General features: G+C 36.4%; 1 protein-coding gene across 3 annotated transcripts in view; it reads left to right on the top strand.

The window, feature by feature from the left end:
- CADM2 (cell adhesion molecule 2) overlaps positions 1–24059 on the top strand; it is a 700736-nt gene that overhangs the window by 564266 nt on the left and 112411 nt on the right. For all 3 annotated transcript variants that reach the window (XM_051629665.1, XM_051629647.1, XM_051629656.1), the window contains 2 exons: positions 1312–1449; positions 7307–7477. In XM_051629665.1, the coding sequence (XP_051485625.1) occupies positions 1312–1449; positions 7307–7477 (309 nt within the window). The remainder of the gene's footprint in view (positions 1–1311; positions 1450–7306; positions 7478–24059) is intronic.

The following is a 24059-nucleotide window of genomic DNA, read 5'->3' as shown; positions in this document are numbered from 1 at the left end:
GATCTTTGACAATCCTTTTAGTTTTACCTTTTTGCAGAAGGATTTTTGCAAGTTTCCGAACATCAGCTACTTACCTTCCATGGAAGGAAGCTGCAAGGCTTAAGATGCCTTTTTTAGTTTTGTATTTGTGGCCTTCTATTTAAAAATAACATTTTTAAACTCTTGAAATACTTTCTATCTGAGAAGGGGATATTTTCAGTTGAAATTTATTGCATCTTTTAATCAGATAAACTATCCTTTTATGTACTAATAATTTCTTTATTGACTGGTCTGTTATGGATTAGAAGATTTAAGTGTCAAGGTATTATAGTAGACACCATTTTCTGTTCTGAAAGAGGAGTAAATTTATTATAGAAATGCACTATGTGATACGTACTGCTGCTTGGTTTTATGTACATAATCTGTCATTTTGGAAAAGAGACGTAAATGAATGAAATTGTGAAATACAGGGCACAGGATCGATTAGTCTGACTGATCCCTTTATCTAGCCACAAATCTGAATACGTCAAAGGGCTGCAGATCATGTTATAGCAATGACATTTTCAGATATTTTAAGATTACAGACATCAGTATCACTTTAAAATAAACTATTCTTGTGGTTTTGGAAGTCAAATGGGTTTATATATGTAGTGATTAATTTTTTTTCCCCAATTCTCTTCATATTTTTTTTTTCTTTAAATGTTCCACGGTTCATTGAAAACCAACTATTTCCAAATTTAGTATTATGTGTGTAGTATGTCATGATCATATGATTTCCTCTAAAGAACTTGGATTCAAATAAAGAATTCTCCATAGTCACTGGAATTGGGATTATACCTGTTGGTTTTTTAGTTATGTGTTCTCTGAAGAGAAAATAACTGGTTTTTATTTTCATCCTTCCTTTTCCCTGGATTTTGTATCCAAACTGTTGGGTTTTTTGTGTTCCATTTACTTTCATTTTCACAGCTGTACTTCTGGTATACTTTGCCATCCTACTTGCTGTGCAGATCATTTTAAACCTTATAATAGCAGGTCAGACTAGACCTGTATGCAGAATATATGTAGAGAAGATAGTTTTTACAATGCAAGCTGTCTTCCTTAGAAAATGAGATAATTTCTGTTTTCTTTAATTCTTTAGAATCCACAGTTCAGATTGACAGGTTATTTGCAATAGGAAACAGGATTCACTGACATTCAATTTTGATAGAAGGCAAGGAAATAATTATTCTGTTTCCAGAATGTAGAGCACATGAAGAATTGAACTTTAAGATGGTCATATATTTGTGGCAGCAGTTGGCACTATCAGAGACATTTTGCTTGTTTGCTCTTTAGGTGTTCCCGAGAAGCCACAAATTACTGGATTTACCTCACCAGTTATGGAGGGAGAGAGGATGCAGCTAACTTGCAAGACGTCTGGTAGTAAACCAGCAGCTGATATCAGATGGTTCAAGAATGACAAAGAAGTTAAAGGTATTTAAAAGGACTTTGATGTAATTTGGTTCAATTCTCAAAACTTTTTATTATCTAGAATGATTTTTTAATTTTGTTTCATGTTTGTAAAGTTTATCATATTTAATAGTTAAATGAATAAGTGATAGTACATAGATAAGGAATAGATTGTAGATTACTGGAGTGGTCACATAACCATCTCTTTTCTTTAAAGGGTAAACTTACATTTTCAATTGCTCTGAACTTTGTTCAGCATAATAAACGCAATTGTGATGCTTCACAGTTACAGATGATTGTCATCACAACCATACCACTCACCTCAGATATTTTATCTTTTCATTTCTTTTTGTCTTTCTAATATGACATATGTCTGATTTGGTCAGTTACTAGTTCTATGTTACTATTCTCTAAGTGACCAGGTGTGGCAGAACTGGAAGAGACAGGAGATTGCACTTCCTGTTGAGGAGCTATGGAGCCTGCTCTGATGAGGAAGTGTTGGGACGTAGCAAATAAAGGAGTCTTAGTTGGGAAACTGAGAACCTGCAGCTGAGGCAAGGATGCTGAGGGTGTGCAGTGAGGAGCAAGGAGAAAGCAGACTTCAAAAAGGATGAGGAGAACTTCATAGGGACTGAGGGGATTTGGACAAAGTCTGCCGTGACTGAAAAATCATCCTAAAACTGAAGCTGAAAGTGAGGATTTGCCTTTGAGGATTCTGTGAGATTAGAAAGAGTTGCATATAAAATCTATTTATTTATTTTCTGTCTTCTCTTTTCCTTTGTGTGTTCTTTACTTAAAATTTAGTTTTCTCGTACATATTCTCATAAATACTGGGATAGTTTAAAATCCTTTATATGGTGAATGGGTGGAGAGAGATTCCTATAACAGAAGGCTAGGTCACAGCTGCCACAGCTGACTGAGATGCCTACTATAGAGAGTATGAATAAAACAGATAAAATATTGTTATTTATTCATGTCACCTTTATTCGTTCTGCAATAAAACTAGATCAATAAATTATTCAAAATCCACCTTTTCTGTGTATCTTTTTAAAAAAAACCCACTTCTATCTGCTTTGTCTCATATTTGTCTGACATAGTGGATTTTTTAGCTCAATAAAGTGACTCAAGCAAAGTTACAGCATTAATTAGAGAATCCATTAATCTTCCTTTACTGTTCTCTTCCACAATTGAATGTACACAACAGAGCTGTGATATGAAATTGGTAAATAAAGGAAGCTGCAGTTCATTGTCCAAACAACCCAGTCCATTCTAGGGACATCTTTATATTTCTGATGAAAAGCAGAAATGTGCTGAAGGAAATGGGAATTTTAGGCTGGAATAATTTGAAATGTGTTTGAACGCTTGTAACAAGGATAGAAAATGAAGAAACAGAATACTAATCTATCCAGTCACTGGGAAATCTGAGGAGATTGCTGAAAGAAAACCAGCACCTCATGAAATGTAATTAAAAAGAAGAGTTTAACATCACAGCTAACACACGTGGCAAAGTGTAGATTCTGTCATCCAGAAAAGATGACCAGATTAATATATATATTCAAGACATTTAAAGATTCAAAATCACTCTAAGCAGTTTCAGTACTTCAGGAGAATCACTGGTACAGTTGGCCTAACAGTAAGGCACCAAATCTTAAAATATGTAGCTTTAAAAATTGTATTTTAATATCTGGTGTAATAACTTTGCCTTTTAGCTGGCATATACTTGAAGGCAAGCGAGCAAATTGATGATTTGGCTCTTTAACTAATTTGCACTTCTCAACAGCTCCTAAAAGGATGCTTTTTTTTAAAAAAAGGGGGTGGGGAAAGTGTGAAAAAGAAAGAGTAAAGAGAATAATAATAATAATAATAAAAAAAACCAAATAAGAGGAAAGAACAGAGCACATTCATTTCAGTTTAGTTTTCTAGGTCTTCTGAAGAGCACATTGCCATTTCTGAAAGGTTAGAAATAAAATAACCTAACCAGTTTGCAGGGGCATCAGCAGAAGTTACATTAGCTTTGTGCACTGTAAGAGGTGAAATGATAAATCTAGAGAAAATAGATATGAAATTATATGCTAATGCAGCTGACATGAAAGGTTAGGAGTTCGTCTGTCTAGCACCAGTAAATCCAATTGTGTTACAGTGTATTATACATGGTGCAAAAGAATATAAATGATGCATAGAGTTCACAGTTGCACCAAAGGGGAAAAAGCCATTCTAAAATTGTAGCTCCTTTGCTATTACTCAAAAAAGGAATCATCATCTTGTAAAGGAATACTGTTTGATAGAGTGTTAGTAATGAGAGAGACTGAATGTGAAGTAGTGAGTACTTTACTTTTACTTTAGTGTTCTGTCTCATTCTGTCTCTGCATCAAATTAACAAAGTGATCTGCAAGTTAGCATTCTAGCAACAGAAGATTATTAAAAGCAAAAAAATGGGAGAAGATAAATACATTTTTGTTTAAAAAACAGATATTTTACAACAAAATATGCTACATGCTCTTTCAACAACAGTATGTAAAAAAATAATTTTAGGTTTTATCAGTATTTTTTATGGATTTCCCCCCTGCGGCAAAATTCGTCTTCAGAAATAAATAAGATACTATCAGTGTATTTTGTTGCAACAGATTAAGGCCTTTTGAATAAGTTTATATATGTTTAGTATGCACAAAGCAGTCAGAGAGGCACTGAATGTTTTGTCATGATAAACCTCTAAAAGGAAGATGAAATCTTTTTAGATACCAAGACCATTTCATGGCAGAACTTGATTATAAATGTAAAAAAAAAAAAAAATTATTTGCCTTGTAAAAACAGAAAAACTATATTTTTACAATATGACTGTTTCTGTATGGATGTTATATGTATGTGCTTTTAGAAATAGTGGACAATTAATGATGAATTATATGCATTATATAATTTCTATTTGTTATTTTCGCTATCAAACACCTATACACCTGAGATGTAAGCTAGTATTAGTTAATATGAGCATATCTATATGTGAACCTATCTGATAGAGAAATAAAAGCGGGCACAGAGTTTGCCCTTACAGATCATACAAGGCAACTGCTGTTCAAAGGTTGTATCATGTTGCTAAAAGTCTCCAATTCAATTCTGAAAACTCTCCAAGGAGAGAGATTCCATAGTCTCTCTAGGTCAGATATTTCAGTATTTGAAAGCCCTTGTTGTGGAAAATTTCCATTGTATTTAGATATTTCATGATACATAACCAGAATTTGCCTTGGTGTAATCTCTGTTCATTGTCCCTCAACTTTTGCTGTATAACATCCGAGAGGATTCTGACTTTTTCTTCTTTATGACCACTCATTAGGTAGTTGAAGACAGCAACTTTACATGGTTTTAGTCTTCTCTTCTTCAGGTTGAATAAACCCAACTGTTTTAAGCTCTCTTTGTACTTTGTATGCTCCAGCCACTGACCATCTCTACAGTTTTTGGCTGAACTCATTTGGGCTTGTGAACATCTTCCCTGTATGGGAAAGCCCAAAACTGGGCCTGCTACTCTAGATCAGCCATGTAAGTGCTGAATAGAGAAGTCACTTCTCTTGGGTTGCTGACTATGCTATTTTTAATGCAGGACAGTTGGTTTTTAGCTTTCAAACCTGCAAAGACAGACTGTTGACTAATGTTTAACCTGTTCTCAAGACCCCCAGTTCCTCCCCTGTAAAGCTACTTTCTACCCAGTCAACCCCTAACCTGTTTCATTTCAGTGATTTCCAGAGAAAGGGCCTCTGTAATAGATCTTATTTTTTTAATCTTTTTTTCAAGTGGCTATTTAGGAGAGAGAGGCATAGCAAGAAAATAAATAAAAGAATGGACTCCAGTAGACATATTTTAAAATTCTGTAAAAACCCTGGGTAAATGTTCTGAATGCATATGGTAACATACCCAATACCTGATCTCCACTGGTCTTTACACCCAGGTGGGCTTACATTCAGTTAGCATATATCATAATCACACCTTCATTTTGCTATGAAGAAACATCTAAGAAGGTACAGCTGATAAAGTGGACAAGCTAAGTATTTCTGTTGATGAGGATGTCAACAGTTCATAAAATAGTATCACTTTTTTTTTTTTTTTTTTTTAACCGAGGTAATTAAGAGTTGAACTCTTCCAAACAATAGATGTCTAGAGAAAGGCTTCTAATACCCATTTATGAAATCAACTGCATTTGTTTTTCTAAAGCTTAAGCATCCACAGCCTCTCACTGAAATTAAACTGCTGATGTTTTCAGGAGCTGTCTGTCCTCCACCTGAATTCAGTTACCAAAGGGATGTGTGTATTATTTATAAGCAGAAAGATATCTATATAGGTGCTGCTTATTAAATTTGGAAACCTAGCTCTGGGAAGAAAATCTCATGTGTTTGCTTTAAGTATTAGTGAAAACAATTCTTGTTTGATTATAATAACTTTGCTTTAGCCCTTGTCAATATTTCCCTCACCTACTGATCCCTAAGTACTAATAGTCACCATGTCAGAAATTGAAATTTCTTAAAGCTTAGCAACCAACAGGCACAAAAATGCTCATATGTAAGAAATTATGATTTATTAGAGAAAAATGGAAATTGAATAATTATGTGGTGTCTTCATCTATCTGGAGGCAGCAAAAAAGACCACCTTTCTGATTCCAGAAGTATTTTTAATCAAAAAGAGGTAGCTTAAGCCATTTAAGATTTGCTTTCTAAAATGGGTATTTCATGCAAATTTTATTTAGGCCATCTTCTTCTCTAAGGAGATTGAGTATAATTTGTAAAACTGAAACCTCTCACTTTTTTTAGGACATAGAAGACATATGCAATCTCAGTGTAACTTATTATAAAAGTTTATGCATTTATATATGTCTTTTAAAGCTTTCCTTGTAACAAATAAATATAACAAGCTTACGATTTTGCTGAAATAAATTAAAAGCAGGAAGTATTCTAAGTATTTTTGAACCAAGTAAAACAATTCTAAAGTATGTGTAAGAAGATCTTACATTGCAGATAATGCATTAAAAGTTTTTTAAATAAGAGCCTGGTCTTTTGGATCTTCAATTCTGATCTACTCTGTGTATCCTTTTTGAATTTGAACCTTAACCTTGAGCTGAGTTGAGTACTTCTTAAGAATATCTGTAGGCTTTCCACACTAGTATCTGGGCTGAAAACTGTCAAGGAGATTTTTTACTCAATCTGCACAAAAGCAGTAGGCCAGTTTAGCACAATATAAATCAGTGAGTGGTAGGTCTCTTTGAAGTCATTTTCTTTCCAGTCGACTTGGGACTTGTCTGTAGATTCCACTAAATACTATAGCATAGTCTACAGTTGTTCATCACCATTGATACCTATACTTTAGTCTAGTTTAATTAATAAATTAGTGTAATTCTAGCCAAACAGAATAAACAATTAATAAAGTAAGCACAGAATTAATGAGACTGCATCCATGCAAACCTTAGGTCGCATGGTTTCGGTAAGATCCCTGTATTGTATTACTATGAAGTATTATAAGCATGGAAAATTTCATGTTTAGTGACACTGTGACTACTTATGGGAGCTGAGGGTGGGAAAACAGAATATTTTTCTAATGAACTGCAGAGAAAGTTTATATCAAATCTGGACCTAAATGTATGAGTTTATGATAAAAGGCAGATCTGTTTGAATGCAGTATGATGTAACCAATTTTGAAATTTTCTTTTTTAATATATATCTCCTGCCTTGACAATCAGAACAAACTGAGAAATAGCTGCAGTCTAATTACTTTTGTTTTAAAGAGATCAAAACAGATATGAAAGACATGTTTTTTCAACAAGTGTGATAGATAATTTAGCTTTCTGATGCTTGAATACTTTTAAAAATACTGGAGATAAAAATTGTTTGTTTACTTTTTCTTTCAGATGTTAAATATTTAAAAGAAGAAGATGCAAATCGTAAAACATTCACAGTCAGCAGCACAATGGATTTCCTAGCAGATCGCAATGATGATGGTGCAGTTTTAAGTTGCAGAGTAGATCATGAGTCCCTAAACTCTACACCTCAGATAGCAATGCAGGTTCTAGAAATACACTGTAAGTAATACATGTTGTATATGCTTGCTTTTATAGTTTTATTTTCTTTCAGAGTTTCTGTTGTGGAAAAATTATAAAAATCTCAGCATTATGTGGATAGATAAGATCCACATATTTCAGCCAGCTTCTCTGGTTTGTATTTGGTTGGGGTTTATTTTTTGGAATTTTTTTTTTATTACAGTAGTAAATCTTAAAAGTTTAATGAGAACTTTACTGGTAAAAAGACTGTGAGACTGAGTTCCTTTGAGATTGTATTGAGAAATGGTAGAGAGTAAATACATTTGTCTTATGTTTGTCATTGTAGCAACGTGAAAGAGTTCTGAAAAATCAAGATAGCTGTTCCTAATTTTCCTTGAAAGTATATAAAAACTTGAAACAAGGGTATGAAGAAGCAAAGTTTGCAGTAGACTGCCTCAGTAACTTTGAATCCTTATAATTAAACTGTGTAATGCTGTTAATAACAGAAGTCCAGGAGGAAAAAAAATAATTTAGAATTTATATTAAGGATTTTTTTATACAGAATGTTCCTCCAGATAATCTAAACTTCACTTTTTTTGTATCTACAGATAGTGACTTATTTTTTCAAGTAGGATTTTTGTAAACTTTTCTGCAATGCACTATTTCAAAGTTGAATGCACTTGCCTATGTATCTGTGTGCCCTGCTTTGAAGTCATGTTGTTCTTTGAGTCAGTTTTTTGGTTGGTTTGTTGTTGTTTTTTTTCACTTACAAACTGTGAGACACTCAGGAAAATGTGTTTTCAGCATCAGATGACATTTTCATATTAATTTGCATTATATTCACCATTCTTTAGGGTACAGCTGTTTGGATTTCTGCAGAACACCTGTACTCTTGATTGCCACCTAGCAAAAACAGGAATCTGGAAAACAGTCAGACAAAGTGAAGGGGAGAGACCTTTTATGGATCTGTTTTGAGTGTAGGTATAATCAAAGGACCCAACTTGGGTCCTATTCTAAAGCAGACAAGCTTGTACATAAAACAGACAAGCTTCCAGTAACTGCAACTAGTTCTGGAGATACCATGTCAAGGACTGCTGGCATATATAACTTGTTGCTAAACAGGAATATTTTTATAAGCCTCTAAGGCTCATAGCGCACATCAAATGCTGAATTGGCAAAAGCACTCCATGCATATAAGCTGACAGCACTGCTAAAAATGCCATCTGAAAAAAAAATGTCTGAAAATTAAGAAGGTGTCAGTTGGCACCCACAAGTAATATGTACTGGAAATAGCTGTTTTCTAAAACATTCTATGCAGCATTTTACTGAGGTAAATCAAAGCCTTCACTGAATGGGTTTAAATGCCTGTCTCCCCTAGCATGTTCAAATGGCATCCATACTAGAGACACAAATCCCTAAAAGCTTTATTTCCTTGAATCCTAAATCCCACAACCAACAGACACTGAGCTAACCCATGCCTTCCGTTCCAAATTGGTTGCTCTTCCTTCAGTGCCCTTCTTGAGATGTTAGCACTACAGGAGTTGAACCAAATTGGATAGACTAGAACACACAGAGAAACAGGACAGTCAAACAAGGTTTAAACTGAGTCACAGCGGCTGCAATGTAATGTAATTCAAGGTAAAAGTAGGTTTCTGGTTTGCTTGAGCGTCACAAGATCATAAGGGAAAGCATCCTTGCTGTGGCCTCTCATACATAAAGCTTATTGAGTATTTGTACTTCTCATTTGCACCCTAGGGAGCAAGATGTTACCTTGCTAAATAGCAGTAGGGTGCATCTTCCTCTATGCCTGTTGTTTCGTGTTTTGAACAAGCTTCTTCTCTCATTTGTGTGGATTCACTGAACAAAAGCAAACCGTGCAGGTCATTTACGATTACTAATGTGCTTTATGTTTCTGCTCCCCCTCCGCCCCCCAAGACTGCCAACTTATCAAAAGCTACAATGCATAAGTAATTATTGTCTATTGTTCCTGCTTGCTCCATTAATTTTCCACCAATCAATTTACCATTCTCCAGCATGAGTATAGAGTCATTATACGTGGAAAGACAAGTGAGAAATGTGCCAAAAGAAGCTCAATTTTAGAATAAAGGATGGAACTATCATTTAAAAGTATGGAGAAAGCAGTATTTTATTACTGGTGACAAATAGACCAAGAACAGGCTATTATTGTCCTTTTCCTTACCACTTACATTTCCATGGTCAGCATACTCAGAAGTCGTACACTGGACAAGTTTCTAAAGGAAATTTTATAAAAAGAGAAACAGATTAAGGAAATTTATGATGTGGTTCAACAGAGAGCCTTGATGTAAAAGGAGAAGGATAATTTACCAGAGCAATCCTAAAGCCTCTGGATGGAAGCACTGGGTGCTCAGGGAGCTGGCGAAGGTCATTGCTAGGCCACTCTCCATCATCTTTGGTAAGTCATGGGTAACAGGAGAGGTGCCTGAGGACTGGAGGATAGCAGATGTCACTCCAGTCTACAAGAAGGGCAAGAAGGAGGACCCAGGTAACCATAGACCGGTCAGCCTCACCTCCATCCCTGGAAAGGTGATAGAACAACTTGTCCTTGGCACTATCTCTAGGCATATCAAGGAGATGGGGGTCATCAAGAGCAGTCAACATGGTTTTACCAAGGGTAAGTCATGTCTGACCAACCTCATAGCCTTCTATGAGGAAATTACTAGGTGGATAGATGATGGTAGAGTGGTGGATGTGGTTTATCTTGATTTCAGTAAAGCATTTGACACTGTCTCCCACAGCATCCTTGTAGATAAGTTGATCAAGTATGGGTTTGATGATCAGGCAGTGAGGTGGATCATGAACTGGTTGAAAGGAAGAAGTCAGAGAGTTGTGGTCAATGGGGCAGAATCTAGTTGCAGGTCTGTGACTAGTGGAGTCCCTCAGGGGTCGGTACTGGGACCGGTGTTGTTCAATATCTTCATCAACGACCTGGATGAGGGTACAGAGTGTACCCTCAGCAAGTTTGCTGGTGACACTAAACTGGGAGGTGTGGCTGACACACCAGAAGGCTGTGCTGCCATTCAGCGAGACCTGGACAGGCTGGAGAGTTGGGCAGGGAGAAACCTGATGAAATTCAACAAGGGCAAGTGTAGAGTTTTGCATTTGGGGAAGAAAAACATAATGTACCAGTACAGGTTGGGGGCTGACCTGCTGGAGGGCAGTGTAGGGGAAAGAGACCTGGGGGTCCTGGTAGACAGGAGGATGACCATGAGCCAGCAGTGTGCCCTTGTGGCTAAGAAGGCCAATGGCATCCTGGGGTGCATTAGAAAGGGTGTGGTTAGTAGGTCAAGAGAGGTTCTCCTCCCCCTCTATTCTGCATTGGTGAGGCCACATCTGGAGTATTGTGTCCAGTTCTGGGCCTCTCAGTTCAAGAAGGACAGGGAAGTGCTTGAAAGAGTCCAGCGCAGAGCCACGAAGATGATGGAGTGGAACATCTCCCTTATGAGGAAAGGCTGAGGGAGCTGGGTCTCTTTAGCTTGGAGAAAAGGAGACTGAGGGGTGACCTCGTCAGTGTTTACAAATATGTAAAGGATGAGTGTCAGGAAGATGGAGTTAAGCTTTTTTCAGTGATGTCTATTGATAGGACAAGGGGTAGTGGATGCAAACTGGAGCATAGGAGGTTCAAGGTGAATATCAGGAAAAAATTTTTTACTGTGAGAGTGACAGAGGACTGGAACAGGCTGCCCAGAGAGGTTGTGGAGTCTCCTTCACTGGAAACATTCAAGACCCACCTGGACGCATTCCTGTGTGATGTGCTCTAGGTGATCCTTCTCTGGAAGGGGGGTTGGACTAGATGATCTTTCGAGGTCCCTTCCAACCCCTAAGATTCTGTGATTCTGTGTGTTTCTGTGAACATAGCACTGGAAAAGGGGCCCTTGATTGTATTCTCGAGGTGCTTTTCGCTGTCATTGGGGGTATTACTGTAGTCACTGGAACCTGATGGCTTTTTTCCATCAGTCCATAAGACTTCAAACATACAAGAAGCATCCTATTTGTATTAATGAGAGGCATACTCACATGATCCAATGTGAGCTGACCCAATATATCCTCAATGCCACCTGACAGCATTGCAAAAATAGTGCTGACAAAACAGATGAATTATGGGACCACATGGAAAAACTCAGGAGAATGTGTTAATTTGACATCCTGTTGGCTCTGAAATCACAACCAAGTAGTGTGGCATTGCTCCATAGGGCATTTGTTCTGAATGTCCTGGAGTTATTTCAGACGAGTAGAGAGCTATGAGAAGATGATAAGGAAGCATCTTACAGTGGTCAAACAGAGCAGAACAAATGAGCATTAATTTGGGAAAGAACAGATGCACAATGATTGGGCATTACCCACTAGAACTGTGCTTGATTTTTAAACACCTTCCTAAAATCTGAAGAATTTTATTTGCAGTACCTGGATAAAAATAATCAGTGTATCATCAAAGGTTAGAAAAAAAGAACAATAATTAATTGTCTAATTAAATATCTGTCCTGTATAACTATGCCTGAAAGTAAAAGAAGTCACTTTTGTTTCAAGCAACTAGCCCTTGGCAATGGACAAAATGTTTGTTGCTTCATCCAAAAAAGAAAACAAACAAACAAAAATAAAACCCCAAACAAAACAAGAAACAAACAAATAAATGAAACACAAAAGCACCAAACAAACAAGCAAAAATCCCCACAACAAAACGAAGAAAGGGAATCCAACAGAACAGTAGAAATTACAGGACTGTTTTTGCATCCAGTGGATGATAGGTAGAGAAAAAGGAAAGCAATGCAGTGGTTGGAATAATAGATTTTATTTATGCGTAGTGAAAGACAGAATAAAATTAAATCTGTCCTAGACAATGAGACTATATGAAACAGATATTTATAATGAGTCCATGGAGAAATGTAGATAAAGGTGCTTAAAAGTCCACATAGCTTGTTTTATCCTCAGCTTTAACAGGAAGTAAACTTAACAAAAGCTAGTAATGCCATCACCAGCAACATCAATATGGAATATAAATTATTCCTTCCTCTTCCTCTTAAAAAATCTTAGCTTTTATTAGTGTGATGGAACAATCAAATCAGCTTTCCGCAGTGGTATTACAGTACATGAAATTAAGCTGAGGACTAAACTTTTAAGATAAAAAAGGTTTTATTTTCTTTTAGTATATATATATGTGTGTGTAATGGCTTTTAGTGGTTAAGTCCAGAAGCAGAGATTACCCATAGTATTTGTAGCTTGACCAAATGGATATCTAGAGGAGACAGTAATCAGTCTTTTTTTTCACAAGGCTTTCCAGATTAATTTTGCAGACTTCAAATATTAAAACAACAGGAATGCTGTTGGAGCAAGGATACTGTACCCCACTCCAGACTATGGGATAACTAGCGCATCCAATCTTTTGAGCTTTTTTTATTACTAATTTATATCTCACTTGTGCTTAATCCTGTTCATCTGTGTTGTGCTCTGTGCACTGCAGGGGCAGCCCAGTTGTCCAAGTCTTTCTGTCGTGCTGAAAGGTTTGGCCGTAATTGAGTTTCTATTTGGCCAGCAGAGGTTTGTGGTGGCATGACACTGCTTGCTGAGTTTATTTTTCCTCTGACCCTTACTGTCAACAGTAAGCCTAAAATAGACCTATGTCCCCTGTGGCTTTACTCTGAAGTTTGCTCGTCAGCCTAGCTGCCACTGATTATTAGGAAGTGCTTCTTCTAAGTGATAAACACAAATCTCAAAGGGACATTTAGTTTCATTGTTTACTTCTGTGTTCAATCTAAAGTAAGAATGCATTCTTTGTTCCTGCACTGAAGAATCACAGGTGCAGTACTTCAGTTTTGAAAGCTTCTAACTTACCATATTTATGAGTACACTGTACATTTATTATGTACACTGTAAGTCCTCATGCACACTGCTGAAAAGACATTTTGAGGACAATTACAACTTCTGGTCCATATCTGGGAAGTGAGTTCTGCGCATACTTCCTCAGTGTCTCAGATACATATAGTTTCTCAGAAGAAGCATCCTCACTTCCCACCAGGTCTTATCTGAGCAGAAGCCAGCCAACGTGTTCCCATAAAATTACCCAGTGGTAATTACTGTACTTTACTGAAGATTCTCTGACCACAGTAAATTACCCAGCAGACCTCAGTAAAAATTAATTCTGTAAGTCTGTCTGAGGAGTTGCTTTTGAAGCTTTGAAGTTAAATCAAGTAATTTGAACTTCAAACCTAGTAATTGTGATTCTAAAATGGCAGCTATAGTATGATCCATGCTAACAGACTCCATGAGATTTTGCTCAAAAGCTGACCACATTCCCAAATGACAGCACTAATAAGTTAAATATGTGTTATGTAAAGAAGTGTCTAGAGAGGTGATTTTGAGAAAATTCTACATTGGCAGACACAGATGTGCAGTGAATTGTCAGCCTGACAAGCCTATAGCCATCTGCTAACTTGCTTCTACAGGCTATTCCAACAATGTTTGTCTAACAGGCTGCTTCTTCATTTGTGGTTTGTTATTAGATTCCTTTGCAACGAACATCCAAACTTGACTTTTAAATTAGGTAGCTATTCCAAGAGAATGTTAGCTATTGTCTGGGAAATAAACTTATTGAGTTTGAATTAAGTAGACAAAACGGCTCGAATACAGCAGACTACAGATGAGCAAATCAGCAATGCACTTGTGCAGCCGTGTGGAAAATTGTGTGTGTGTGTGTCTAACAACAGTTAGTACTGTGATTTCTGATGCAGTAACAATTGGAGGTTTCTCTGACAACAGGGTGGGGTTGCTGGTATAAAGCAGAGTAATTTTTATAAAAAGCTACATTACTGGTTGTTCACTAAGAGAGTTTAGCCCAATATTTTTACTTGGCTGGTTGCACGTTTTTGTTGGAACACGGTTCCTACAATTACACGTTCTGAAAAAAAAAAGGTGAAAATATATTTAATATATAATATGTAGGTGTGTGTACATTAATCTATGAAAATATAATATATGAAATATTATATATAATATCAATTCATGTGAAATAAGGTGTTATTTTTTTTTTAAAAGCAAAAAAAAAAAAGGTCATGCATAGTTGACTCTTAGACCCTTTGTCTATGGAGAATGCCTAAAACACAGCTACATATCAGAACAATGTTCAGAGAAAAAAATGTGTCTTCCTTAAACCTTAATGTTTAATTCTAATGAATTAGTTACATTTTAAGTCTTAGGTGGCTGTTCAAGATCACTGTTTATCTGAACAATGGACTTCTTGTCTTTTTGTAGCTCAGAAGGGGCAGATATGTACCTGTGAAAAACCATACAGAATTGGACACTTCTTAGTTGTGATTACACACTGCCTTAATCTTTTTATGGACAGTCTGTCAAGAGATGCATCCCCAGAGTCAGGAAATGGTTTACTAACTAGGATAATGAGGTGCCATAGCCTTTCAGTTTTTCATTTATTTTTTAACAGGCCCCCAGACTATTGAGCCAGCTCAAATAGATACAGATAGACTGTACATTGAGTCAAGAGTGAAAACAGCTGGAGCATTTGTAAGAACTGAAAGTTGTTTTGGCTTTGCTGTGAGAGAAAATGTTTATCTAACTATATCTTTAGTCGATGAGCTTAAGCATACACTTATCTTATAAATTCTGATACAGTGAAAAGATGTGGATTTCCCAAGAACACAGTTCTTTAGGGCCATGAGATAAAGAACTTGTTTGAGATTTGCCCATCCACGACTTCGCAGTTCTCTATCCCAAATTAGCATGATTTGCTCTCTTGCTGTAAAAATTTTATCTTAGAATGATTTGAGTGTTTGGGAACTGTGACACCTCAGAGACATGTAAGATTTGTGGAAGGTGGCCGATAACTCGAGCTTAAGCCTTCTTCAAAGAGTAACATGATGGCCCAGATGCAGCAGCACATTCTATTGCATACTGTTCATAACAAAAGGCAAAGGAAATTTCCCTTTGAGGAAACAGAATTGTTTTGTTCAAAACAGATAGATTCCTAATGTTTTTTGTTGGCTTTAATGCTTTATTCTTAAGAGGTCTTCAACTCAGCTCTGAGAACAAGACAAATGTAGGATACATATTCTTTTTTTGAGGAAACAAGTCTGCTGTCATCATCATATAGCTAGCCAGACTCAACCTTTTGGAAGTCACTGAGTTATTATCAGACTGTCATCTCTTATCAGTCCTTCCACTAAGCATACCTGACAAAGCCAAGTATGAATAATAGGCCACAAAAGGCAAACCCAGAACAGTATTTTTTTTTTTTTAGTGATTTGTCAGGACTGTGTGTGCTGTAAGAACAATCTCTTTGCTTCAGACTCCAGAGTGTTGTATTTTGCGCCAGCATTAGCCCTTCCCAGGCATATTTTGTACATGTGTCTTTTATCCTTGACAATGATGTATCATTCCCATCCTGAGTTAATGGAAGGTAGTAGCTGGCTAGCTTAAGATACCAGAATCTTGATCACCTGGGCTGGGCTGTAGCCATATTGTTTTCAAGACGTACTCCATCTCTACAGAACAGGAGGCCTGGACCTTGGGTTCTTACATCTCAGCTTTCCAGGTGGGTTTCTCTATCCAACCTTTATCTCACAACTTAGATGGTCTTATTGATTAAAGGCACTTTTTCTTTTTCCTGCTTAAAAAGCAAGAGGCCTTCTATGTGATTTACAGACAGGACTTTGATCTCTCTCAAAATCTCCAGCTCTGATCATAGACTATCCCTGTAAGCCTAAGCAAGCAAGGATTTCCTTGACTTAAGTGAAAATCTGCCAGCCATTTAAATCCTTTAGAAGCTCATGAGGAAAAGCTAGATGATTTATTAAATGGCTACCTGAATCTGACAAAGAGGTAATGGGGTCTTGCAACTGGTGCTCCCATCATTTAGAGGTCAACTATCTGAGTGGTGTTCCTTCTTTTCTCTTTCAATGAAGTTCTGCTGGATTGCAGTGACCATGAGAATGAGAGAATTTGAAGATCTTCAGCTGATTCCTTATTCTATTGTGGGATAACTTTACCCTTTATATACTTTCAGGTTTCCACCCAGGACCTGTGTTAAGATACTCTGTTAGTGTTTTCCCAAAACAGTTTTGTTTGTTGTTTTTATTAATTTGTAATATGAATAATAGTAAATATATCACAATTTTATTTCAGTACTTTCGTGACCAGCTTTTCATTTGTCTTCCCTAAAGGAGGGATATTTCCATATTTACCAGTGTAAGATGCATTTAAAAATAGTAGTGATAAGAATGCAAATTAAGATGCAGGTTCAGTACCTGTACACTTTTACATATTGAAAAAAAGTAAATAAAAAGTTATTCTGTTTAATTATTTAGCTCAGTAGTTACACAAACACCATGCTAATAACTAAAATCTTCGTGTGTAAGTTTTTCGTATTAGTGAATGCTTGAAACAAACAAAACACAAGGTTACTGTAAACAGTAAGGAATGATATCTGTGAACATGAAAGTTCAGCACCACAGTTTGCACATTTAAATGAGATCAATTAGGTTAATTATGGATGAAAAAGAGAAATCCATTATTTAAATGCAAAAATATTTAAAAACTTTCATCTTTCAAAGGGGATACCTAGTTCAAAGGGTTAATGTACAATCCTGACCTTTCCCATCTGGAGGCTTACGTTCAAATTTGGTTTACAAGTGAAATATAATCTAATATAATTTATTTATCTCTAAAATAATTTGTAGGAAAATCCAGAGTCGTTTCTCTATTCTGCATAGAAACTTTAAAATGTAGTGTGAGCAGGTTATTCCATTTACTTGTGTTTAAGAAAGGGCTCAAGAAGGTTTCCAAGGAAATTTGTGAGGGACTAAGTAATATTAAAAGTAGGATTTTTAGGAAATAAATATAAAATCTTTATAATTCCATTACAGAGGAGTAAGCCTTTAGGCATAGGAAAGACAACCTGTGGTAAAAGGACTGAAAAGAGATAGGGCATGGCTACACTGGTAAATGGAACACAGCAAAGTCATCCCCAAACCTGTTTGAAATACATGTTTGAACTGCTCAGTGCTTTACCATGTGGGGATGCTAGCTTTGGTCAATGTGGTGACATTTCCAAATTAATGAGCACCGGTGGGCTAGCAACTGTTTACTGTCTGGAGGGGAGGCTGGGAACCGAACCTTTCAGAGCTTGCTGTAGGTATTTGAGGTTGTATATTTGCTCACAGCTGGCCATGTCCACTGTCATCAGTAGAAATCCCCACAGTGAGGCAGTCAAGTCACTGTAGAATATTCTTAGGTCGACATAAGAAGGAGAACAACTTATTTCATCTACTTGAAAAGACCAGAAAAATAGTGTAATAGAGTAAAAAAGGCAGTGCAGCCAATTTCCCGGAATGATAAACTTTTCTCTACATAAGGAGTTAGGTTCCAGAAATAATGATCTAGTACAGACAGCCCAGCAGCAGTATCCCCAAGACTGACTGACTGACTGTTTTTTGAAGCTCCTAATCTATGTAACAATCAGTTACTATAAAAGGGATTTAGACAATACTTTCTCTGCATTGTATTTGATGAGACGAATGCCTACATGGATATAATGTGAATATATTAGATTATCTATGTTAGAGATATGTAGCAGAAGGTTGATTTTACAGAGAAACTAGAAACCAAGTTTTTAAATACAGTTTTTCTTACTACTTTATACTGGGTAGCACTAACAGGACAATAAAGACTGAGTGTCTGAATGACAGTCCAGTGTGTGAGAAGTTCCACATCAGGTTCCAACTAGAGCAGGAATTTTTGAGGTACGTGACTAAGATCCATTAAGCTCCATGCTGCCTTCAAAAAAATGCTTCAAATACCTTATCATTTTTTTCTAGCCTAGACTTTTAAATGAGGTAGTCTTAGAAGAACACTGAAAATTACAGAATTTGTTTAGCTCACACACCAGATTACAACTGTGGTCACCTTCAGCCAGTCAACCTAATGACAGAAGGACAGAGCTGTTTCAGGCCTTCCCCATATAACAGTTTGGGGGGCTGTTTATTTCCAAAACTAAAGACTAGCAAGCAGATGAGACTGTGTAGAGGAAAACATATATAGAGATTGTTAGTAGGACCTCCTAAGGAATAGAAGTTTGCTCTTCATGAGGGTGTAATTTATATTTGTAAGAAATGAGTTAAATTTTCATGCCCTGATACTACTGCTTAGTTATTTTTATATTGATTGAACTTCGATTGTGTCCAATATCTGATATAAATGTCAGAGAAAGGCTTGAGAGAGTATTTGGATATGCTGAGCATCCAAACCTCTTCTTTGCTCCTGCAGCAGTTTTGGATGTGCTGCAATTCTCAAACCATATTCAATATAATTTTAGTCAGACATACCAGAAAACTGAAGGCCTTAAGCTAAAGCAAGTGAAGATGCAGAGCATAAAACTACATTGAAAGGTCATGCAAAGACTCAGAGCTAGGCATTTGCTGATAATATTTGTGATTTAGGCAGAAGACTTTTTTTCCTCTTGCTTTTTTTCTTTTTACTCCTTTTAGATGACATGGCAAAAATTAAATAAAATAGAAATAAGTTTGAGAGAGCACAGTGTAAGGCAATGGAGATGTTAAATGGAAAAGAGAGGTTTACATGTGCAGAGACTGTCAAAATGGAGATGGTTTAGACTGAAGTAGTGGCATGACAGAAATAATCAAACGAGATAAAAGTTGTAAAACTAAGCTTCATTGCTTGCATTCACTGAAGAAAATAGAACTGAGTTGCCAAAGAAAATATTATTTCTAATATCATTCCTGTGTGGATAGTACTTAATGGATAATTGAGACACGAGTGACCCATTCTGCAAAATGATGTAAAAGGGAATAGCTGCATCTAGTACTCACTAGCAAACATTTAGAACTGTGGTGACAGTGCCACTATGTCTGCCACTTAATTCAGCAAGGTCTATCAAGATATTCAACACTATGCTCACATTTATCTCTGCCAGTCTTAAGAACAAGCACAAAGTAGGTAAGAATTAACATACTAGATGACAAAGGAAGGGTAAGGTTTTAACACATTTTGAATGGAGCTGAGAGGAACAGTGGAGCTTTGGTAGTGTACCTCCATCTTTTCTTTCACCTTCTCCAAACCCCAAGCCACACATGTTACTGTCACAATTTAATTGTTTGTTGGTTGTTTGTTTTTTTTTCTTTTTAGCAATTATAATGAAGCAGTCTTTTATGACTGACAGGTGAGATGTTGAAACAGGTACAATTAGTATATTTAACAAAGTACTAGATAATCAGTGTTCACAGAATTAGTAACTAAAGGATTTCCGGCAAGGTTGGTGCTTGAATTAAGGCACTTATGAATTATGAGTGTCAGGAGGGAATATTTCACTGATCAAACTTTCTTTTCCCCCACACTGGAATTTGGCTTGTTGTTTTGCATTCAGGAGAGTGTTTTTATGTTCTTCTGATACAAACTGTTAATACCTTTTTTTTTTTTCAACAAACAGTTTTAAAGAAATGAGATAAAGGATGACATAATGCACCAGAGGAGGTTTAGGTTAGATATTAGGAAGCATTTCTTCACTGAAAGGTTGTCAAGCATTAGAATAGTTTGCCCAGGGCAGTGGTAGAGTCACCATCTCTGGAGACATGTGGACCTGGTGCTTAGGAACATGGTTTAGTGGTGTGCTTGTGGTGTTAGGTCTAAGGCTGGACTGGATGAGCTTGAAGGTCTCTTCCAGCCAAAGACACTCTGTGATTCTGTGTTAACTATTTAAAAAATATTATGAAGCTTAATTTTACAGTATTGTTGAATACACTTATTGAAATTCAATACCATTGTCATGATACAATCTTTTGACCTAGATTGTCTCACCCACAAATACTAATAATTAAATATTTTGTCACATACATAATACTGAGTTTTTCTCTCATGGGTTTAAGCAATGAGTAGTTCATTATATTCTGAAGCAGAGAATCAAACTTACTGTATCTCCCAGGGTAAGTTGATGAAGTTTACAGCTGTAGGATGCACACAGCTGGTAAGTGTAAAAGCTATTAAAAATGTTGAGCACTTTCACAGAGCTGATTAGAATACTTCTCTCTCCTCTTTCAGCCTCATTTGGACTATCCAATATGAATATTTATTTTTGTACATAGCAGAGTAGTTTTTCCTTGGAATTTACTTTAAAACTCTTTTTTTCTAAGCTTAATTACTTAGGGCTTTTTTTTGAAATAGGGATAAAGTTGTGTAGGAATACAGAATTATCAAGAAGTTTTGTAATTGCTATCCATATGTGAAAATTTTCATGGTTTCTGGAAAAAAAAACCCAAGCCTTAAACTGTGCTCCTCCAGTACTACTTAATCTAGAAAGTAGATACATCATCATTTTCAAAGGTATCTCCTTATTTTATCTTTGCATCTGGAAAGGATGGAAAGGTTCCAAGGAAATAAGAGAGAAAAAGCATGATGCAAAATGTAGAAGGCTGTGACATAAATAGATTTCACAAACATGCTTTTTGAAAAAGAAAAAAGAAAAGAAAAGAAAAAACCCACAACACAAGAAAAATCAGACAAAACCAGATAGAAAATAAATGAATTAGTCTCTCAAAAAATACTTTAAAAATCTTATAATCTTGCAGCCATTTATTACCAGATAGCAATAAGCTTTTATTATTGGACTGTTAGATTTTTATAACATTTTAAAAAATTATAGCACCAGAACTGTTGTTGTTCACTGCCACAATAAATTATCAGTGAAATTTATGGAAGCTTTTCAATATTCAGAAGGTTTGTGGTCATAAAATAAAACTATGAAGTAAAGACATGCTGTTGGTAGCTCATAATTTAGCTGAACGTGTAAGAAGAAAAGTGTGTTGTAATGAATCAATCCTACCGATGTGGACTCTGGGCCAAAGAGGAAATGGTGGTTAGTGTGCAAAAAATTGAACAACAAGGTAAATAAATTAATTACAAATGGCAGAGTACACCTGAGTATTATAGATCCAGACAGAAGATGCTGCTGCACACAGTGGGATGATTACATCAGAACTTAGACTGGTCTGGGATCAGTCAATGGGTAGCAGCAGGAAGGTGAGGGGCTAGTACAGTTCTGTCCCTTTTCGTGACAAACAGCTTAGAACAACAACCTTCAGGGAGAGAAACCTACCTAATTTTGTGAAGAGGATAGTGATCTTATGATCCATTGCTCTTGGGATGCTTGTAAAAAATAATACAGCAAGTTATGGCGAGAGAAGAGTGAAGTAAGCCTCCCCAGCCAACCAAAGCAGAATTTCATATATAGCAACAAAGCACAACCAGATGGCTGAGAATATGAAACTCTTCCTGTTATTCCTAGAAATCCCAATAACATTTCATCTAGAGAAGGAGAGAAACCTCATTCCAGTACCTCTGCTAAATGATTTGGCAGCCATGATATGCATGCTACACTATAGGAAGAGCCTATGTATTTTGTTCTGTGGGCTGCCTGGAGCTCGAGTGAGTGTTTTCTGAACTGGCAGGAACTTAATAAGACAAGACCGTCAGGTTGAAATAGAAACAGAGTGAATAAAATAGTAATAAAAACTAATGCCGACACTAATATAAATGTAAAATACACAAAATACTCATCAAATACTGTGAGCACTACAGCTCCAGTGAAAGCATGATAGTCACAACAAATGGGAAAGCAGGCCTAGCAAGCAGAAGGACAAGTGAGATCCTCCAGGAATGGCAGCCATTGAGGAAGAGCCCCATCCCCAGCAAATTTCCTAATTTACAGGGAGAGTGACTTTTATGCTATGGAATACTTCTGCTGGCCAACTTGGGTCAGCTTACCTGGCATTTGATCCTCCTTGCTATAGCACCTGGCTAACTCAAAACTGCTGAAGGCCTTGATCACTACGGAAACCTTCATACAATGGCTGGTCATGAACTAAAATGAGGTGTTTTATCAACTTTGTTCTCATGGGATCAGGTGCTGCAGTCTTCTCAAAAATGCAGCTTCGCTGAACAGAAAATTGATTCTATAAGGCTATTCCAGTGAAACCAGGACACTCGTATTGCTTAGTGTCCATGAAGGTAAAACCTGGCATTCATGGGAAGCTCATTGAGCACAGCAGGAAGAACTGCTCTGTCACACAATCATAGCTCTCTTCCTGAATGGGTCCAGTATTTCATATTATTTGATCCAGTGCAGAATTACATTGTTAAACAAAGCCTTTTCTTGCTATCAGTACTTTTAAGCCTTTTTAAATCACAGTGTATAGAAGAAAACTTCTAGTCACAAAAGGTAATAAAAACCATCTAGTGATTGTCCTAAAAGATAAAATAAGAAGTCCATATCAATGTTTTTAGAAGGAGGGATTTGAATAACACTTGTAGCACATCCTGATGTATTATGAGCACTCGCTTCCTTTGACCAACCCAGTAGCTGATGTATTTGTCTTTGCCTGTACCAGTGTCTTTCCTGTTGAAATAATTTGCACTCAAACAGAAAATCCAACAAGGATCACAGACTTCATTACAACAAACTCAGCTTCTTGCTGCAGGTGGAGAGATGTTCATAGCACAAGCTACAGAAAATTGCCTTCAAAGAAAACATGCATCAGAATCTAAGTATTTGAATGAAGGCCTGGGGTCAAATGGTGTTAATGAGCTGTTTTCAATTACCTAAAACATGACTAGGGACAGGATTGTGTTTGCCCTGATTTTGAACTAGGCACATGGTGATTTGGTTGCATGGAAACTAATCAGATGGGAGGGTGTTGTTTTGAAGGTTTAATAAGGTTTGTTATAATATTATATTGTATAGAGGTATAATTTTTTTCTTTGTAACAGCCAAACATATTTAAACAGCTATGCCTCCTCGTCTTTCTACTATTTTCACTAGGTCTATCTCTTTCTGGTACTAGTTTGAGTTTGAAAGACTAAGTGGGACATTGTGAAAAATAAAAAAGCTGAGAATCCCTTGTGTTTTAAGCAAGAGAGATTTGGACAGCATGTATCACACTGATGTGTGCCATGGAGGAAAGAACCTCACCCATGGATTTTTCTTTTTGAACCCCAAAGACTCATAAACTAAAATAATCCGAAAGATGAATCTTTCTCTATATAGTTTATAAATATTGAACCTTATACATCACTGTCACCAAATGGGACGTTTTTTTTCTGTGCCAGATCTTTGAATATCCTACAGACCAAAAAATATATTTTCCAATGAAGGGACAACAGTGGAAGCCAAAAGAAATGTGATTTCTTCTTGATACTATCACCCATTTCCTTAGAATTATGTGAACCAACCTTCCCAAAACTGTAAGTTGAGACCTTTAGTACATGAGTACTTTATGTACTAGTTATTACTTAAACAGAAAATGACTTTTTTTATATTTTTCATTGGACTGCTTTGATCATGACAAAAACATGGTCAACAAGTACAAAAAGAAGATCTAAACGTTTTGCAAAATCACTGTGTAGCATGCAAAACTGTGAATGGTTAATACTACAGGAGATTGTAATTGAAATGTTGTAGAACCACATCATGCATTAAACACATTTAAAACCCAAAAAACTTGAAGGGCCACTGCAATTCATGTGAGAAAATAATGCTCAAATACAAATGCAGTAGCTGAATATATATCTG

The sequence above is a fragment of the Apus apus genome, chromosome 1 (genome assembly GCF_020740795.1).
Source record: "Apus apus isolate bApuApu2 chromosome 1, bApuApu2.pri.cur, whole genome shotgun sequence".
In the NCBI taxonomy this organism is placed as follows: domain Eukaryota; kingdom Metazoa; phylum Chordata; class Aves; order Apodiformes; family Apodidae; genus Apus; species Apus apus.
The sequence above is the reverse complement of the archived record's forward strand: the minus strand, read 5'-3'. Positions and strand labels throughout refer to the sequence as shown.